This window comes from Trichoplusia ni, chromosome 5 (genome assembly GCF_003590095.1).
Source record: "Trichoplusia ni isolate ovarian cell line Hi5 chromosome 5, tn1, whole genome shotgun sequence".
Taxonomy (NCBI): Eukaryota; Metazoa; Arthropoda; class Insecta; order Lepidoptera; family Noctuidae; genus Trichoplusia; species Trichoplusia ni.
The window spans coordinates 18,500,571-18,522,523 of NC_039482.1; the positions used below are offsets into that span (position 1 = coordinate 18,500,571).

Genomic DNA, 21,953 nt, shown 5'->3' on the forward strand with positions numbered 1-21,953 from the left:
TTATTTCATATTACATGTTTCTTTTTCGTCTTACACTTAAGCTTATCTAATAGTAACAAATAATTATCACAAGCCTTGCTAAGTTGCTTTAAAATATCCTTTAATTTTTATTTTAGATTTTTACAACTCGTTTATGGTTCTAAGTTCATTCATGGTAAACAGAAGCCCGACCACCGGGAATGAAAGAGAGACGTCATACATTGTCTAACGCGCTCTCTCTTTCCCCAACTGTAATTATATTTTACAAGGAGGTACTTACAGTTATTAGTAAGATACCGTTCGTTGAATATGTTTTTTATGTTTTTTTTATAGTATTATTCTTTTAAATAAAGATTATCAGCTAGTCCAGGCTCTTGAAGCTCTTGTAATAGGACCGTTACAATTGTAGAAACGGGACATCGTTCTATGCTTTGTAGAGTCCTATCTCGCTCCCACAATAATTAGCCTTACTCCAAAATGTGGTATTAGGCTTCTAGATTAGACACGAAAGCTTTTGTGATAAAACAAAGTCTTAAATAAACTTATAAGTACACTTATAAAATAATGGTACAATTTCACTAACTTCTTTTACACAAACAAAATTAAAAGTGTTATATTTGCCGGTTTAATTTAATTCGGATTTGTACATCAAGTATCATCTTAGACTATTAGAAATAAGATCTGTTTTCTTATTGCACAGGTCTTATGCGAAATTATGAGAATGCCTTAAGCCATGTAGTCTCTATGTAAAACATACGGAATCAGGTACTTGTAATGAATCAACCTGCTTACTATAAGCTCTTGGAGAAGGCCGTATCACTATGGAAGAGTCCAGTGCACTAAGCTACGCGTAGTCGCATCTCGCTTCTATAATAACATCAGCCAATCTAGAAGAGTTCGTACTGAAGGCAAACATCTCAAGCTAGCTATGCAACAACTTATTTCTTCGTTCATTACTTTGTTCCAACCACATCCTTGGGTTAACACACTATTATAACCTAGTTTTGTTATCTGCCAACGTTTTTTCATCTGTTTCTTTCACATCTTGCCTTTTGTCTTGATCCTGAGCTTCTTTTAAAGAATCGGGTAGTTTCAAATTATTTGTCTCTGGTAATGTTAAAACTAGGAAGCCTGATATTGCCGCCATCGTGCCAAATATCATCGTTGGCATGTATTCGTAATACTTTGTCTGTGAAAGAAATGAAATTGTCAGTTTATTTGTATTTCTTTTAGATGTTACAAATCGCCCCCCTGAACAAAATTTAGTAGGTAAAACAGAGCTTTCTTCAACTTTTTGGCGTAAGAATTTTTGAAGTGCAATTTAGAATTCGAATTTCATACGATAAGTGGTCCCAATAAATATCTAGGTTATGATGTGGAATGACTTACCAACAAAGGTGTTTGAGGTGCTACTGTAGATCCTATCCTTCCAATAGTAGAGCACATGGCTAATAACGAAGTTCTATAGTTTGTAGGGAATACTTCAGCAGCGAAAACGTACAGAGAGTTATATGCTAGAGTTATGAAGAACTTTCCTCCAAGATATAGAAGTATTGACCAGTTACCGGCTGCAACAAAGAAAATTAGACTTATTGTTCAATGCTATAAGATATGATTTCGAAAAAAATGATAGAGACTAAGCAACTTACGGAATACTAATACATATATATCTGATTGATTTCATTAAGATGACATCAGCGTTTGCTGGTTATATTTTTGAGTTTCTTAAGAATTTACAAATACTTAGTGAAATTAATATTTATATTAAAGACTCTTACCAGGAACAAATCCATAGTTGATCAAAATCAATCCAGTCAGAAAATATGCCGTAGCAATCACTCTTTTCCTTCCGAAGCGATCCAAGAATATCAACTTGCAGATATTAGCAGGAGCCTCTATCACCAAAATTACAATATAGTTCACGTAACTGTTCCCGGACAACTCTATAGCGTTGATCGAAAGACCGTAGTAGACCAGGGTAGACGATATCCATAGGAAAGAACAGATGAACAGTCTTTTCCATATCATGGGAGAAGTTAAGAGCTGGTTGAACGTCGACTGGTTCCTCTCCTCATTTTCGCACTTCCTGTCATCTCTCTGTTTCGTAGCCTGTTTCTCCACTTGTTCATAATGGTCTTTCGGTACATTTACTTTGTTCATCTTCTCTGCTTTACTGAGGACGTTCAAAGCTTCTTCGTATCTTCCCTTGCTGAGCAGCCATCGGAAACTTTCGGTGAGGGACCAGATGTATATGAAGACGAATACTGCTGGAGTGTAGATGATGAAGAGGAGGTACCGCCAGTTTAGGAGCCACCAGGAGAGTAAGGTCACAGTGACTCCTCCAAGAATAAACATCGTGTTGAATAGAAGACTGACAAAGACTCTTCCCTTTGGGCCGACCAGTTCCAGAGCTGCGAAGAAGAAAAAGAGATTTAGTTGTAAGATACTTATATATTGTCTAACTTTAATCGATGGTCACCATTTGAGACTATGAATGTAAGCTACATTAATCATATTTATTTAGTCTTAAACACTTCAGTTATATGTTTTTTTCATATATAACGTGTTTTTGTGTTATACACGAATGAAAACTATTTGCAATAAATTATGAACGGTTAAAATGGTGATAAGAAAATCACAGAACTTTGTGAGAAGTTAAGAACAATTAAACACTAATGAAATAATTAGTTATTTAATTTAAATATTCCGCTTCAGTGATCAATAATTCATAAAAAGTAAGCCATTATGAATGACATTTTTTCGGTCGTAATCGCAATGTTTCATGAGTAAAAGGACCAAAAAATGTAGCCTAAGTTTAACTACCGGTAAACCACGGACACTGAAAGAAGGCTTTAAAACAAAGACCGGAAGATTCACAAAAACTGTAAAATTAGTTACATCTGATTCGTAATGCGATCAGACGCGAAGGTTGGGTGACGATGAATGCTAAACATAGATGGGTTTTTGTGCACAAACAAATAAATGGAGAATTGTAATGTACAGTCTAGATCAGAAGTTGTTTCGACTATCTAATTGAAGGAAAGAAACAACTACGCTGCAATCCCAACCCTAGCAAAAGTATTTGTGTTGCGCTTGTTCTGAGCCTGGGTGCTTTTACATGTGATAATAATGTTTGCGTATCCGACATGACAAAGTTTTAATTTATGTTATACAATTGAATATTCTTTATTGTACACCACAGACAGACAACGAAAAACGTGTAGGACTTTTTAAGAATGTTTTAAGTCTAATGGCAACGCAATCACAATAGCAATTCGATTTTTTTGTGTGCAGTTGTTTTGAAAATCGGTTTTCGACTGTTGCTGACTGTACAGCGACAGTTGAGGAAAATCAGCTGAATTAAATGCCTTCGAAACATTTGAGTTTTGGTAAATAGTGTTTTCTGGTAATACTGATTACGCATTTTCAATTCGGGGACTCATTGCGAACTTAGTTTTTTTTTTATCATCGTTTCATTGGCAGTGATATTGTTCTTAAAGGATTCTCAAGGGGTGGTTTTATAGCATCAGTGTATACGTTATTAAAATGTATTAAAAGGTTATCGAAGCTAAGAAAATTAAAAAAAAACGGTCAAGTGCCAGACGGATTAAAGGAAAACAAATAAGTTTAAGGTTATTTGTTGATGTAATGCCATAGTTCATGAGATACAGGTATAAAACGGACGAAGAGAAGGCGGTGGCTATGTAACAGGGTTCCGATTGTTCTGGAAGGATTAAAAAAAGACTGCTCCGACGAAAACAAATGGAATGCACTTAACCTAATCAATAATAAATAAATCTTGAAACTAATACTATTATAAAGTAATTATAAATGGAATTTCACGGGCACATAAATATGTTGAAAACGTTACCTTGACAAGGTTAATAATATATCTATTAAGTTCACATTTAATTGCATCAACCAGCAACTTCCAATCTCGCTCCAAAAGCCATTTTAATCAACTTTTAATGTTAACAAAAACTCGCACGAAATAATTCGGTACAAATAAATTGAAGTGAATGTAATATTTTTTGTTAATATTAAAAAAGTTTTATTATTAAGAGCGAAGGAAAAAGGAGGAGCAAAAAAACGAGAAAAAGTTCAAACTGCCAGGAATAGCAACGGCTTAAAAACCTAATGGAGTTTAAATTAACTGAGCGTGAATAACGGTTTGTATAAAACGTGAAGAAATAGATGCTCTGATGAAGTCTAGATAGCTTTTTTATTATTTTGGGTCTACAACTGTCTGTACCCGTCAGGATTGAAATACTTTTTCGGTAATAATAATAATGTTGATATTTATTTCTAAAACGCACACAACATTCGAAAAGCCAGCTTGGGGATCGAACTCGAGATCTTTGACTTGACAGTTCTACGGTCTACCGCTACGTGGGCAATAAACAGGCAGGGAAATTCCAGCCGTAGTTAATTGGAAAGCTGATTTAAATAAAAACTTTTTTTTAAATGATTTTGGGCTGCTAATGAAAAAAGAATCGAAACACGATTCTCCATTCGGAATGATATTGATATGATATCAAAATAGTCAAAACCATATCAAAGTTTATTTTCATACGTTTCGCGGTCAAATAAATCTTGATTGCTTGTTAACATTTTCCGGTCAATGCCAATTTCTCCTGGAAAAAGGGGCCAAAAGCCTCGGTAGGAGTTTTCGTTAATTTCCCTTCCACAAATATTATTTCAGAGACGTTACTTAGGCCCAAAATCAAGTATTTGCGAAGGCAAGTCCCTAAACTGTGTCCTAGCCGGTTTGTTTAGGACAATTCCAACTAATTTTGGTATTTACTAAGACATTAATTTGGTGACAGGGACGACGCAAATACTGTTGCTTTGCTTTTTTAATTGAGTTGTTCTATTCATTGGAAAGGAAGTACCTATTTTAAGAGGTTTTTATATGTCGGCAAGGTTTATGGTGCTGAGGTGGCCTTGAGATTCTTTGTATAGAAAGGTTCGAAAATTCTGACTTTTTCAAAGTAAATATAGTGCTTCATTAATTGCTTGATTTGTTTGACGGTAAATATTGAAATGTGAAATCGCCAACCCACAGTGAGCTAGCGTGGTGATCAATGCTTAAACTTTTCGCTACATGGAAAGAGGTCGGTGCTCAGCGTCTATACCTATGGAGTTTCTTACCGGTTATTTCCCATAGGATAAAAATTTGAGACCACGAACCTCAAGTCATTAGATCTGTAATAATTGGTTCTACTCTAGGTTTATCATTTAGACCTACTGGGAACAGAAAAACCTAACTAATTTTGCAATTGAATACAAGTAATGTTGCGACTTTTCTTTAATTGAGATAAGACTAGAACCTGCATCTTCTGTCTATACACGCTAGTCACTTTACCAACTATGCTACCGAGGTCACTAACCAAAACTTTGAATTTGTCCATTTGCGCACGATGTAAACACGACGATGGAAAAATTCGCTGCTACCGGTTTCAACAAACGATACACCCATTTAAAATATGTCATTGTGTAACAATATAATTGATATCAATGGCTAATGTTTCCGTTAGGACTATCACTTCGCCTTCGTACGTTCACATTCTCAAGGAAAATGTTAGGTAGGTATCTGAATCAATGCTCCGAGCACAACGACCTTAAGTTATTGAAGCATGATTGGGCGTACGGTATTTTCTGATAGAATTTCTGACAACTTCAAAAGATCCCCGTATTTTCATGTTCAGTCGTCCGTATTAATGTATTTATTAATTAAATTGCTTTATATCGAATTGACAATTCACTAAACATTCGATATGGTATGCGGATAAGAAGCGATAAAGGACCGGATTTCATGTGAAACAAGGAAGATCTATATTCAATCAAGGCGGATGATTTTGATTTTCCATTCAAACACAATGTTATTTTCAGCTTGTAATGATTTTAGAATTGTTTTGTTATCAAAAGTGAAGTGGTAGAATTCATACTCATGGAAAAAAAACTTAAACTTTAACATATTTGTATTCATTACCGAAAGGTTTGTGTAGTGTATTTCAAGTACCTACACTAAATATTATGTTACAACATGAGTTAATTAACAATTAAAGTTGGAGTTAACACCGACGAAAAAAATATTATGAATTAAATACTTACCAAGAACAAAACACGCTGTATAAACGCCGCCTCCAAAAGCAGGTTCCAAAAATTCAAATACAACGAACATGTCGTAATTAACCGACAATGCCCGAATGACTCCGAATATTCCATTGGCCACCGAGGCGAAGACGAGCGCTGGACGGCGGCCATACTTGTCTGAGATGAGCCCTGTCAGAGGGATGGCAATGAAGAAGCCGGCGTTGTGGACTGTACCCACTAGGGAACGCTTCCAATCCTGGCAGCCGAGATCGAACTGGAAACAAAGAGAAGATTTGTTACTTTGGAATGTAATTCTGGCTAATCGTCATTAGTAATTGTAGTCCACTGTTGGACAAGTACTTCTCCCAAGATACCCTACACTGGCAGTCGAAAATTTCAATCAATTCAGTCTATATTAGTTTTCGTCATCATCATCAGCCCATATTCGGCCACATAGGCCTCCTCAATTGCAAATTAAGTTAACTACATAATTAATTTCATACTGCGGGAGTCGTACAAAAACATTATAATAGTTTAGTATGCATTACACCGCCTAATGCCGATTTTATACTTCCAGTCGCTCTCAGGCGAATTTCGACCAATTCACCTTATTGGGGTCCACTGCTAGACAAAGGCCTCTCCCAAGTTGCACTTCTATACCCGGTCTTCCGCCTTCCGCATCCGAATTTACATCAGGTTAAAAGGGTAATGACGAAAAATATTCCTCATATCTTAAAACAAAATAATTATCATCCCAACTCCCAACACAAAATTTCAAGAAGTGCAGCAAGAATTCCTTCTTCTGATGTCAGTATAAGTGTTTATTACTATTTATCCAACAACACTGCAATATCATAGGAAGTAGATAAGGCTATTATATTTTCATCCATATTTCATGAGACATATAAACTTGTCATTTACGATGGTCTTAATTTAGACGGCCTCGTGAGCAAAGCCTTACTTACAATTGATAGTTGCAGTATGAGAGTGAGTCATGATGCATGACCGAACAGGTCGCATACTGTGAAATTCGATTATCAATAGTACGTAAATCAAAACGTGATCATTATTCACGGTCACCGATGTACCATTGATTTGTTTTTCTACGTAACCCAACTCTTATTGTATCGTTTGGATTGTAACTTGTGATTTCCTGGTTTTTTTTTCGGTGTTTAAAACTGGGTTAGGTTTAATTTTTGATTTTCTTTTAATTTAATCATTATAATAGCTTTTACCTCGCTCAGAGGATTAGCATTGCCATTCAACGTGGCAATGCTGCCAGCCTTTTGGGCACACTCCCAGCCGGCAGCGATGCCGATGAATTTTTTGATGCTTTAATTTAATTTAATAATTTTTTGTTTTTTAACTTGTAAATATTTAACTCTGTAAAATTGTAAATAAATCATTATAATATATGTAATATTATTCAAGTGTTATTAAATACGAATAGTTAACCTGACCTGATTTTCCTAACAATTTATTCCGAAATAGTACTTCTTCCGTTTAGTGAATTCGTAAGCGTATAGTCCATTTATGAATAAAATTCTTAGCCAACAAATGATTGGATTTTTTTTATTATAATTAATAAAATCAGATTGCTGTCATGTACTACGGTGTAAGTAAAATAACGGACTGGAAATTATAAGTACATATTTGTTAGCATTTTCTTCACACCTATTTGGGGAGATCGCACGACTGGTATAGGACCCAAATGGAGTTCTTATTCGCGATCCCCGTTCCGTCATCCCATTTTTGTGGACTCCGGTTGGGTTTGATATTAATCGTTTATCCCAGTAAATTTGTCGTTTCATAATATGGTATAAGGGCCTGTCAACATACCAACACCTACGTTTTGACTTTATATTTGCTCTGCATTAAGATCAGGACGCACTACGTTATGAAATCAGGGTGTATTTTGACTTTCAGTCCCACGATAATGACAAGGAGACCAATGGAAAAGTCTTAGTATGAGAGCAACTAATACAGTAGTGACTTAGTGTTATGACTGTTAGGCTGCTAATTCAAACTTAGAAGGTACAAATCCAACAATTTATTTCTGGATTCATGTGCCTACAATTTTCAAAATAAAATTTTAATTTTGAATACATTTCAAAGGCGTGTAATGCCACGTCGAAGAATGAGGTAAATTTAAAACTCTTACACCAGGTTGAACATCACCTATAAGATAAAATAATAATAATTTGCATAACCCACTAATCTTTTTAACAAGTGGGCCTTTTGTCTTTGCGTCCTGTGGTGATACCAAGGATGTAGGCTCAAATAGAATAGTCTCTCAATGAAATCAAAGCCGTAAAGATATTTCAGTTATTCATTGATCCATATTCCATGCGAACTCGGTTCAATGTAAAGTGCGTATTTCAACTGTTTTATGGCAAATGATAACACGTGCAGTGTGCATTACGGCGCTTGAACATTGATTCGATCCGTTGAGTATTTTGATTATCAACGAAACTACCACGAAGTAATCTAATTTACTTTTTAATAGCATTTATTTCTAGTGTAGGTAGAGATTTCACTCTCTTTCGGCTTAGATGGTAAACTAATAAAAGTGGTTAAGGGCGATACAAATACACACTTTTCAATTTATTTATCACCCACCACCAAATGTGTTTATATAATAACCGTTGCCTAATCTCAGCGTCAATGCAAATACATTATCTGTAAGCATTTCATTTGTCTAGCTATAACGGTTCAGGAGATATAACCTGGTGATGGACAACGGAGCCTCAGCAAAAGGATTCTGCTTATACGCTTTAGATCCGCTAAGATCCTGAATATGTAAGGTGTAGGATATTTAAGGGAAGGTTCAAGACATTACTGACGGTATTAAACGCAGTTAAGCAGTCCCATATAATAGTATTACCATTTTGAATCTTGGTATTGGTAGTTACGTTATAACATTTACAGAAATATTTTTTAGTTCCGCATTTTATTCGAAATAAAACACTTAACAAAATCTTGTTCGAAACGTTTATACCTACCAAGGCGATTACCAGATCAATCTCCACCACACCAGTTCTAAAACATATTTCTATTGTATTCATAACTGGCACACATTTCACACACGACGTTTAAATAAAATAATCTTGCCGAGAAAAAAGTATAAAATAATAATCAAAACATAGGTGCTTTGTACAGTCATACTTATGTTTGAGTCGGGTACAGTCATTAGCAGAAGGATTACGAGACAATATTGCAGTTTAGAGGCATAATTAGGAGCGCATGTACGATAAAAACACGCGACAATTTGTCAAAGAAAATCAACAGTTAAATCCAAGAACAGTGTACCACACAAGTGGCAATTCCTCAATACTCACAAGCAACTTTATCACAACGAATTATGGTTCATTTTTGCCAGTAACTGGTATCTGATATTCGGTCGACTGTTCGTCACTTAATGCTCACATAGGTATGCTGAATAAACATGAACGATTTGAATTCCGTTATGAAGGAGTTAATTGTTGTATTTAGTGTAGATATAGAGTGCGCTGGGTAAGATTGAGATATGGTGCCGGTATCTAAGGTCATTCTGGTCGCTGGGGAGCTTCTTCATAATTTCTTTTTCACAACTTATAGTGTTTAAGAATCCGTGTAATATGAGCGAAACATTGTGCAGTAATGCCATGCATCCTGCCAGAGCATCGGGATTATCCGAAAGGGCTACCATAGCTCCAGTCAATGGAGGGCAAAAGAAGGATCTTGGTGGGTTTTCGTCAGTAGAAATCTGAAACTCCCTTAAGCTCAACCCAAAGTAAGCAAAAAGTACTGGAATAGAGAAGATATAGTTTTTGGCCTTTGAAAGATGTTACTTTTTAGATTATTTCGGACAGAAGACACCTTGATTTTGTAATTTGCGGAAATTACAGTAATGGTGTTGGTCTGATGTCTACCCATTTTTGTAGGTCACAGCCAAATGGGTACTCCCGAGGAAATTCCATTTACGTATAATGGTTCTGGTAATTTTTAGTGCTAATTGTCCTTAGATGTCAGTATCTGTACCTACTAGCATCACTTATTCATTTACTAGCTAACCCGGCAAACGTTGTTTTATAATAATATAAATTAATTGAAAATTTTAGTTTAAAATGAGATAACAATCTACCAGGTGCCATGCCGGCCTGAGGTAGCTAGAAAACTATGTTTCCTTCATAAACTAGGGCTTTAAACGCATGAAAATGGAATTAAATTTGCACGTGATTTTATTATTATAGGTACTTTATTTTTTCACGCGATCTAACATTGTTGAAGCCATCAGAACAATTATGCGCAATCATAAAAAAATAAGACGAAATTAAACGACAACCAATAATTATCTGAGATAAGATTGAAAAAAAGTGTCCGTTAATTTCAGTCTTCCACGTTAGCAATTTAAGTATTTATCCAACGTATTTGTATAGTAATTTACGCCGTACCCATTTATCAAGGGGAATTATAATAATTCAAATAGTTAGAGTGGTCAAGAGGCGTTTCGAAATGGGTTCTATAAATATATAAATAATGAAGGCACATTAAGTGCAATGCATTTAATGTTTTACTGAACAATCTTGTGAAATTAATGTTGAAGTTTCCATTTTTTCAACTGAAAAGGATGTGGTTGACGGAACGTTGTTAATTTTGGCATTGACGATAATTTTCAATGAGGCTTATTGGGGTAATTATGTTTTTAGCTGATTCTAAAAATAACAAATGCGGAATTCGAGACATGTGTTTTTTTAAGAACAAGGGACATTGTGCAGGGTAAGCTTAGCCAAATAACTCAGTTCATTTTTCCTTAAGCACAATGGTCTACAATATCTTGACACACATATTTTTTCTTTTATTAAGCCTTTGAAACTTCAATCACAATTTAAGGACAGTTGTAAGTTAACAACAAAGAACATTTTACACGTGAATCTCGATGTCCATTTGTTTAAAAAAGCATTCAAGAAAAAGAAAAAAGGTTTTTTAAAAGGACAAATAGTCGGAAAAAGAAGTATTCTATAATCTCGCGATCAGCCATGATGTAATCTTTCAATAAAAAAGACTGAACCCTACTTTCTCTGTACAGTTGACACTTTCACTGAAATAGCAAAGATATTTTGCCTTTTTTATTGTATTGTGGTTTTTAGTGGTTTTGTATAAAAATCAACCGCTCATTTGTTGATATATTCTTAGTTAGCTTTTGCTCGTGAATTCCCAAAAAATAAAATATTGATTTGATTTAAAAATCGTTAAAGAAATATACAGTGGAGTCTAAATGGTCACGGGGAAGAAGGAATCTTTTACATAAACTCTGACTCTTATGATTATTTCAGGACTAAAAGAAGTAGAGCTATCAATGTGCTAGACTTTTAACTTTTTGGAAGAAAAAAAAAACTGGCCAAGTGCAAGTCTGACTGATTAAGGCTTCTGCATAAATAGGCTGGAGATAATCAAATCGGTTGGGTGTAAAATTAAGTCTTACTTTTTCGGTACGGAATCCTAAAAAATATATTATCCATACACAAAAGGTTATTTTTACTATGACTGAATTTGCAACATCTAGAAAATGTAAAGAATTTATGACTAATACGATGACTTGTTCAATGAATCGAATTTGAATAAGTCACACATATTATTATTTCTTCAATAAAATTAATTGTTGGTAATAGGAGCAATTATTACTTTACAAACAACTTGTAACGAGTAAACAGTTAATATTTACATTGAAACTACTCGTTTGTAGTCATTTTAATTATTATTATATGAACCGTTATCTGTATAACATACACTTACCTATATAACTAACTCATAATTTTAAACCAAAAATATTAAAGGGACGACAATATGATTTCCGAAATGCCTAATTTATAAGCACTTACATTCTTTTTTTTTAACACGTTTCCTTTTCAAATGTTGTTGTGTATACAAAATTGTATATACAAAAGCTTGTGTCACAACCAGAATTCGGACAGGTATATTTCGATTTATTTCTATTTATATATTATACCAGGGCCCCAATTCTGCTATTTACAACGGCCGATGGACGAATGAAATTTGGCTTAACATGTCATTTTTCACGTTCTCTTAAGAATTTTTCTACACAATGAAAATGGAATGCAAACTACCAAACGTATCGGCGGTACGCTTGTACTTTAGAATTAAAAACAGTTCTCTATCCCTTTCATTCTATCTTGAAAAGTAAGTGATTCGAAAGAGACAGAACATTGATTAGCGATACCATTGTTCAAATATTTTTATAGTAAAATGGGTTACTAAGATATGGTAAGGAAATATAATTATCAAACATTCCTGGTTCAGCATTCGTTTATTGAATGTTGGTCGAATTGTGTTAATTTATTGTCAAGAGACTTTGCCTCAATTGAAACATGTCGCGAACAGGAAACTATGTGTAGGAAGAAATTAGAAGACATACATAATGTGTGAGTGATGTGTGATAGGTCACCACGCAGCGCCCAGTATGCGTGACGTGTCGCGGATTGGATCCCAGCCTAGCCAAATATTTGTGTGAACCACGAATGCTTTTTTTAAGTCTGAGTTCCATTGTGCATGTGCCTTGAATATTTGTGTAAATAATCCCTAGCGACTTAAGTGAAGACTTGCTTATTGCTGGAGTAGTTAATAAAAATAATTCAAAATTAAATAGAAAACTTCAAATGTATAGGAATGACATGCTTTTTGGACAAGTGACGTAACTTCGTTTTGTCAGTTCAATAAATTGGAAGTTGGAACGATTTGTACTCGGAGAAATGTTGACTTGTTTACAAGCTAAGTAAACGCATACTTAAAGGTACTATTCGAAATGTTTATTCTATTACATACATTTTTATTTTAATCATTGGAATTTTTTGAAACAAAAACTCACAACCTTGATTTTTTATTGGACCAATTGACAGCTATTTCACATTAAATGAAAAAAATATTGAACAAAACTTGTTAACACAGTCCGAAGTTCTAACGTATCAAACATAAAAAAACTGACGAATTGAAAACCTCCTTCTTTTTAAAGCCGGTTAAGAAGACAGAAACACTAATGTTGGATTTTCTATAATCGGTAGAATGTGTGAGTATGTAAGCTATGTTCGCAATGCGGAACAAATAACTTGACTTGTTTTAATGTTAACAACCTAGTCGATAACAGTTGCAGTGAATAGTGAAGTGTTTGAAATTAACAAATAAATCATACTAATATTATAAATGGGAAAGTATTTGAGTGTGTTTTTATCTATGTATGTTTGTTACGTCTTCACAGTTCACACCCAAAGGGCTGGCCTCGATGAAATGTCTATGTCTCGCTCATGCGACTGCTCAAAAACTGCCTTTCATTGTCATCCTTTCATTGTCATATTCTAGTATTCATACTTAAAAGCATTCGAAAACCCGAGCAATAATAGAATCTAGTTAACATTCAATAATGAACCTTACCTCTTTAACAATAGAATGCTCTTCCAAATAAACGTAGGAATCACATTCGATCTCCGTCGAGGTGTCATAGAAGTGTGGTGAGCATTGGCTTGAGTTGGCGTTTGTCACGTTTGAGAATGGTGCGTAGCGCAGGCACTTGGCTGGTTCACCGTCCATGTCGTGTGGTATCGTGAAGTTGATGTGGTGGGGGTTGTCTTCGCATTCTGGTACTGCACATCTGGGGGCAAGAGGTCAAGTTAGGATGGTTGTGGTAAGAATCGTGGGATTGAACTTGTGTGAAGGTAGTTTAGCGGCATTAGCTGCATTTTTTCTTGAGTAGTTAGTGCGGTCATTTTATCAAAGGCAACTCTCATATTCTTCTACGCAAATAATTTAGAATAGACCATTAGTAAAGAATTAGGTTACAACTCCTGGACTGCATCGTTCAGAATAAGTTTTTGCTTTTACCTGCCACCTTTGCCAAAGGATATATGGACAATAGTTTGCGAGGATAAAAACGCTCGAACGTATTAAAAATGACAGATGGAAGTCACGTGACAAACCAATATTCAAGATAAGAAAGAGGAAACTTTGCCAATCTTTTTCATTTCTGATACTAATATTTCTGGTGAACTAGTTTTAATTAGTTACGCGTCAGTATTTACGATTTTTCCATGATAAAGGTTGTCATAAATCAACCATCTTACTCTCCTTATAAGATACTGACAACCAGTATATTGCAGAGAATACCGCATGAGGTCTATATTTGTTTTCTGGTCGCTGACTTCATATATCAATCGATCGCAGCGCACGTATGCACGTCTTTTGGATGGCACGAACGTGCTGTATTTTATTCCTCCATTTCTTTGCTTGCGACGAGTAGAATTTTTAGGAAAGTAAATAGGTAAAATTTCGTGTTTATTTATTAACCGACTTCAAAAAAAGGTGGAGGTTATCAATTCGACTGTTTTTTTATATTTTGGGTGATATATTTGTCACTCGAGATGTTGACAGTCTGACAGCCAGTCTCAGTAACGCTTATTGTGTTGCCTAGGTAATTGAGTTGAGTTAAGATAGTAGGCAGTCACTCCTTGTTGAACACTGGTACTTAGATGAATTCGGTAAGACTAGAAGCCGACGAAAACATAGTTGGTAAAAGACTAGGCTGATGATGATATTGGTCGCTCAAGTGATTTTATATAAATGTACAGGAAAATTGAAAAGAGATCTGAAACAAAACTTGACTTTTCTTCTCAGGGTACCTAGCTACCTAGCTAGGTACCCTGAGAAGAAAAATCAAGTTAGTAGGTATAAGTATATTCAAAAAATAAATCAAGTTAGTACATAAGTAATTTCGAATCTAAATTTTTTACCGAAAAGCGTTTCAATACATTGATTCGAATTAAAAATTGACATTAGTTATTGCAACTACATGACATGTACTTCCCCAATGCAATACTTAATTCTATTAATTTTGCTGTCATTATGCTCAGCTGTGTATCTTTGGAATGTTTTGTCTTTTTTTAATATCCTCTCATCATACTCAATGGTTTTTATGTCAATATCCTATTACAGTAGTTAATACTTGTGTATTTTCTTCACGAGGAAGCCATTGTCAAGCTACGGAGACTTACTGATTAATTTTGTTATTCAAAACATAGTATTTTAATATATTAATAAAATGGTTACTTGTTTGTCATTTTGTAATACCGGACTTACAAGCAAAGCGATTAGCAAGACGAGGCGAGACGAGAGCATACAAGATACATGCTTTTCTCTTGATTTGTCTCATTTTAATATAACCAGGGTATTATATTGAACTATTAGGCAGGACGAATATTGAACACATAAAGGTGACGTTTATTTATTACAATTAAAAATGACTTTTTCATAGACGACTCCCGCATTGAGGAACTTAATCCTTTTATCGCGGGGGTTTCACATGCACAAAGGCACCCTGACTCTGAAAATTTGTGTGATCACACAAATTGTCTTCCGCTTGGATCGAACAAGCGACACATCGCGCACAGTGGGTTTGGTTTCGGCTATCCGTGATACAAAACAACATGATATGCAAATTCACGAAAAAAATATAATTTTTAAATCCAAAATTATTACAATTTCGAGGCGAACAAAGCCACGGGTCTGTCTAGTATGTAACTGTTCTATCGATGCTAACCATCGTGAGAATGTGTCATATCGCAATAATGCTAACATTAAATAGATTATAATATGATTGCGCGCACGCAGACTTCAAATAAAACAACACGTGTGTTCACGGAACATTAACTAATTAATTATTATATTTCATAATTTATAACTAATAGGAATAATGTAATAATATTGTAATGTCTATGTAATATCATTGATAAGACAAAATCATATGTTCACTGCCTTAGATTACAATTTCATGTTTTAAGTGAACTGTTAGTTTGTTTGTTGTTCAAAAACAATCAAAATGGAAAAGGTTTTTCTTTCCAGTAGATCTTTTCAAGATCTTTTCTTTCAAGAGTGGTGATTACTTTGTGATGCGCAGCCGAAGATAGATCTCTATGGCGTGCAATTGGGGAGGCCTATGTCCAGCAGTGGACGAATATGGGCTGACGATGATGATGATAATAATGATGCCCACAGGAACTCGAAAGAAACAAAAAACAGGTTCTAAGATTACCTAAGATCTCCTGCAGATCAGTTCATACTAAAAGACTATTCCTTTATTTTCAGATTCAATTTAATTGCTTTTACAATAAGGACTAGAAATTAGGCCACCAGGCCGCTAAGTAAAATATTATAATTATAATCGTAAAAGAGTGGTACTGTATCAGTTTATCGCTATTGTCCTTTGGGGTTATCACTTAAAGAAAGACAAATAAAGTTCTCATTGTCAGATACTCACTCGATTATACATTTGCCTGTAGATAGCTTACATTTCACCAAATGTATCGAAAGGACAAGTCAAAGTCACGTCACTTGTAGAAAAAGAATATCATTCTGGGATATCCGACTAATATTAACGGCGACAATATTTGGTACACAGTTAGTTTATAAACTGGCTACAGAATTTTATCCCAATTTGATGTTTGAATGGGAGCATTTTCGAAGTGTAGTGGGCGGAATCAAAAGAGTTACGTTCTTCGTCGAAAAATATATTAATTTCCATATTTTTTTCAAAGTAGTAGTCGTTTCAAGAAGGCATATTATTCCAGTACACAATATAACGATTGGCTAGAGGTGCAGGTATCTCTTGAGTACTGGCTAGGGGTGGACCAGAGTAGAGATTGTAGCAGCAAGCACTGTGGTGCCCATAAGGGATGGTGCCTGCCTTGCTAGCGGGGTTCTCCGAAAGGGTTACAAACGGCAAAGGTAAGAACATTGGTGGGTCTGTAAAAGTCTAACACTTCCTTCTGCTCAACCCAAAGTGGGAGCAGACATTTGATAATATGATATGTGCATTTACTTAATGCATAGAAAGATAAAAATAAAATTGTAGATATGTGTACTATTAAAATATAAGGCCATTTCTTCCTCCTCCTAAGATATTGCTGTGCCCGACAGGGTCCATAGTGGTTCTGTATTATTATATTTTTAAGACCTTCAGGTAAATTATGGAACGCAATAAATGATTGAGTATTGATGGTGAATTATTCACCATCAAAAAAAAAGAAAAGGATAGGGAATAAAAAGTAGATTCCTGGATGAATTTCCCAGCAGTGGTTATGTGTAAGGTAGAGTATAAAAACAGTATTAGATCTTAAAAAAGAGCATTTTTCTACAAAGATCTAAACCTCTTCTATAACTTGTGAAGTATATTCAAGAATTATGGGCATTTAAAAAAAATAAGCGCTTTAAAAATAATCTCTAATAAATATAATCTTATGTCGCTATAAATTGCTTGCCTATTTATAGGTAACTAATTGTCCATAGTGACTTCATCTTGCGTGTTATATATAGGTATAATAATAGTAGTATATGTTAATGTCCTAATACTTGAACCATCTCCTAATTCAAATCTTATTAATATTGATCTAACTGTTACAGAGATGATCCTTGGACAAACAAATAAATGTTTTGTGTATCTTTAGCAGATTTGTAAGTGCCTTTTAAACGTCTCGTTCTGCGGGTCCGATTCGCACTTGACGGCTTTCTTTATTTTTGCTCCTTACGTTAAGAAAAACGTTGCTTTATATTCTTTAATATAATAAAATATATTTGACCTTTAAGGATTATCGAGGCTTCTAAAAAGTATGCCAAGGCATTGAGGACTTTATTATGATGGAAGTGTCAATTAGAAAAGTCGGCGGTTCTGTATGTCAATCAATGTCTCGTGCATGAGAATATAATGAATAAACATTATATTCGTTATAGTAGTGGACGTTAAGCCCTATGTTTGAGTGTAAATACTTATTGGTAATCTTTTCTGGATATTTTTAAGGATAAAATGGAAACTTATTATTATTATCCAACGCTGTCTGTCCGTCCATCTGTCACCAGGTCGTCCTTATAAAACACTGATACATCCATACATGCAAACTTCCGCGTTTATAATTTTTATATTAGTAGGACCCCGCTGTTTATTCTTAATTTTTATTTTAAGTATAAGTTGGTTTTTATAACGGCAACAGAAAAATGCATCTGTAAAATTTTCCACGGTCCAGCTATTACGGTTCTTGAGATACAGTCTGTTCACAGACAGCAGATCCTCATCAACAGGGTTTCCTTAAAAACCTTTAAAATATAAGTAAATAGTAAAGGATCGGCATTGTCAGAGTGATCGATTGATTTAATATACTAGTGTAATAGTTTTCCTTAATTATAACAGTTTGAGTGTGATTATTATTAATTATTTTAATTATACAATCGTTAACAGCAAGCAATAATGATTTGATTGATTAATTATATTATTAAAGGTGAAAAAGCATTGTTCAACTAGTCTTCTAAGTGCAATTGTAAAAATAACTTCATAATTAAATACAAAAACTGCGAGCGATCTTGCTTTGAACCTTAAAGTCGCATAGTCCAATTTAATCCCTAGGCCATGACGATACTATTATAAATAGATGAGTTATCTGTATAATCTATACTTATAATTAAATTGTAGAGATGTGAAATGAAATTAAAAGTAATATTTAAAAAATATGTTTGAAAAAATGAAACAATTTTTGTCTGTATTTTTGTAGTAACTATCGTGAGCCGGCGCGCCGATCGAAACCCGCAACGTCAGCTCATGATTAAGGACTCCGCTTGGGTCCGAAACTAGTCGAGCAGTCCCGATAAATAAATAACGGAGAGTAAGCCATTGCGTCATTTAATAATAATATATTTTTTGTCTGTAAGTTTGTTTGCAACGATATACGCAAAGGTTTATTAGATTCTATTCAGACTTTCTCGGCTGTATTAAGTAGGATGCTTCATATCAAAACGTTTATAATTTTAAAAATATACCAATTTAGGGAATCACTTAGATTCGCTTAAGGGACCGAAAGTCACAAATTCACGCGAATGAAGTCGCTGGCTTAGCTAGGCAAGTTACGATTTGTAAAATATAAGAATAATAATTGTGGTTATCTGATATTCTATGCACGTGCATAGGTATAGGTACTTTATTTGCAAGAAAGTGTGATAAATCAATCAATTTGCTATGAGAATATTGCGTTAGAATAAATCCATCAGGATCTTGGCAAAGAGCCTATAAAATCTCCATTGCACGGAAATACAATAAATAGTACTACAGACTACACAATGTTACAATACATCATAATAAAAAAATAATAGAAAATTATGGGAATGTCATTCATTTTTGACAGGTGACGTGACTGACTTGTCAGTTTAATACATTTGAGCGATTTGTCAGCGTTTGAGCTTGGAGGAGTGTACCTTGTCTTTAAGCCTAGAGAGTCTATCACCTCATCCTAAAGTAGCATCATATTATTACGATTGTGGAAAAGTGACAGCGCTATAAATGGAAATGAGCGGCCTCTCTCTTTAAACCCGTATTGCTTTAGGAGGGGGTGTGACTTTGTTAAACAACTATATTTGAAAGATTTTTTTTAATAATTAGGAGGGTTAATTTTTAATTAAGCTAAGCAACATGTTACTTTTGAAATGATAGGTAATGCTTAGCCTCAATTATAAAATTGCCAGCAAAAATGGAGATCCCTTTTTCCACATTAGTTTAGAGAAGATACTTTAAAACTAAACAGCTCGCCCAATTTCCTCAAAAGAAAACCAATATTTTTGTAAAAACTGCGAATAAAGGGGGCCTTTCCAGTACAACAAGTCTCAAATCAAATAATCTTACTTTTCTATACTTTTTACCGCAAATCTGCTAATACCCCTTAGTACACCGAAAAACAATACTTCGGTAGTCATTCACGAAGTCTGTTATTAAATCATTTAACACCAGTTTTGTAATACTTAGACCATTCATTTGCTAACAATGAAAAGTAAGTAATATTTTCGCGTCGTCGTGTTAGCGGGGTCAAATGACACTGGGCAACTCGCTGTGTTTACAAACAATAACATTATTTTTATACCTGACCTACGTAGCTAACACGTGTGATTGTAACATGCCATGTTCCTGCTCAACTATCGGTTTGTATTTAATTTATTGTGATTTGAATTGAATGTGGCATTGCGGTTTTATGCATCCATGGATTTCTGTGCATAAGGTTTGCAAGGGGTGCAGGTTTGATTCTAACGCAGGCAAAGTCCGAATGTGAGTTTTTCAATGTGCAATATATTGTCTTAAAATACTACGACACCAGTGATAAAAGGTGAAGGAAGAAATTGTGTGGAAACCTGGATGGCAGTATTAGAATCTGAAATCACGACGATGGCGTGTTTATCAATGCTCAAATATACACGAAAAGAGTCCTATGAACAGCAGTAGGACGTTTATAGACTGGTATAATTTAATTATAATTGAATAGATATGGAGACTATCTGGAAGATATTGTTATCCAAGCAGAAACTTTTAAGGATCAGTTAATAGAGATGTAGAGACGTCTTAAAGACTTGATATAAAGAACTAACCAATAAATAACTTCGACAGTTATTTTATTTAAATAACGTTTTTGGATATCCAATTAAAGACCTTTTTTTATAAGAAAACAGCCAGCCGGCTGCAGCGAAGATAGATTTTAAAATGACAAGATGTAATAGTAATATGTGTGTTTGTTTATTACCTCAAACTTTAACTAACTCAGATATAGATTTGACTGACACCATAGAATAATACCTATTTTATTCGCAGGGCTCGTGAAGACATAAATAAATTGAGCATGTTAATGTATAATCCTAAGTCTATGATTGTTTTCGCCTAAGACCTATTTCCGCCTAGTAAAGATTTTAAAGAATACAAAATGATTTAAAATGGTGGGAAAAAAGGAAAGACCATTTAATATAGTTTTCGGAATAAAGTAAGAAACAAATTAAAATAATCATTAATCACTTTAGAGTGCCTACGTATATGTTTCATCAATCAATATTATTACAATTTTATTTTATTTCAATTAATTATAAAATTATGAAGATGAATTGGTTTATTGGTTAAACTTTTTTGAAGTGTGAATTTGGGGTTTTATAATAAATTAGCTCTTCCGGCGTAATTCTTTCTTTTCGGGCTGATTTGTGAATTTAACTATACCATCCCAGTCGCCACGAAAATAAAGACAAAAAAACATTGGGATCGTTCTAGCCGTTTAGGAGGAGTTTAGTGACATACACACGTACAGTAAAATAAATATTTTATCTTGTTTATTCATAAATTTCGAGAGGGATAGCTTAACAACGATCATTTATTATGTCGGGCTTCATTTATTTATGTAATCAGTAAATCAATGAACACATATAATTAACCTTATATAAATATTACCAACGTTATATCGAGTACGGTACAATTGCATTTAATTATATTATAAAAATAAATGCAGGCTTACCTATATTTGAGATCCATAACTTCAAAGTTATAAACTGAAGAATACATTCCCGCCAAAAACACGGGGAATAATATTAAAATAAAACCGTATACATTGAACTTTCCAAAAGGTCCCAGGATCGTTAAGATATCGTCCACTGTCACTTCATTATTCATTTTCTTCTCGGGATCCATTTTCAAAACACTATTTACAAAATTATAATTATAAAATAAACTATTTTATTTTAACTTTATTTATTTATTTATAAAGTTTTATTTTTATTTGGAACTGTATTTGTTTGTATAAAACGCGCAAAAATAAAATTATAAAATAAACTATTTTATATTTTTTATTATTTTTGTCGTAATTTGTAAGTATTTTTATATGGAACGCGCGCGCGGCTTCGCTCCGTCTTGGTTGTGCGCACGGCTGTGCCGATCTATGCTTTTTATTGTTATAAAATCATTGGCTATCGAAGCATAGTTTATTTACGATAACATTGACTATTAAAGTGTTTACTATTTTTACTATTAGGCGTAATATTTGATAGTGTTCGTT

The 21,953-nt window shown here is 34.2% G+C and overlaps 1 protein-coding gene across 1 annotated transcript; it reads right to left on the reverse strand.

The window, feature by feature from the left end:
- LOC113493831 (organic cation transporter protein-like) lies at positions 1 to 21,649 on the reverse strand. Its single transcript, XM_026871861.1, has 6 exons — positions 21,417 to 21,649; positions 13,501 to 13,717; positions 6,094 to 6,349; positions 1,758 to 2,390; positions 1,369 to 1,547; positions 1 to 1,168 (listed from the first exon to the last, which is right to left on the reverse strand). The coding sequence occupies exons 1-6, from the start codon at positions 21,587 to 21,589 to the stop codon at positions 971 to 973; spliced, it is 1,656 nt and encodes a 551-aa protein (XP_026727662.1). The 5' UTR covers positions 21,590 to 21,649; the 3' UTR covers positions 1 to 970.
- Positions 21,650 to 21,953: the final 304 nt, after the last annotated feature.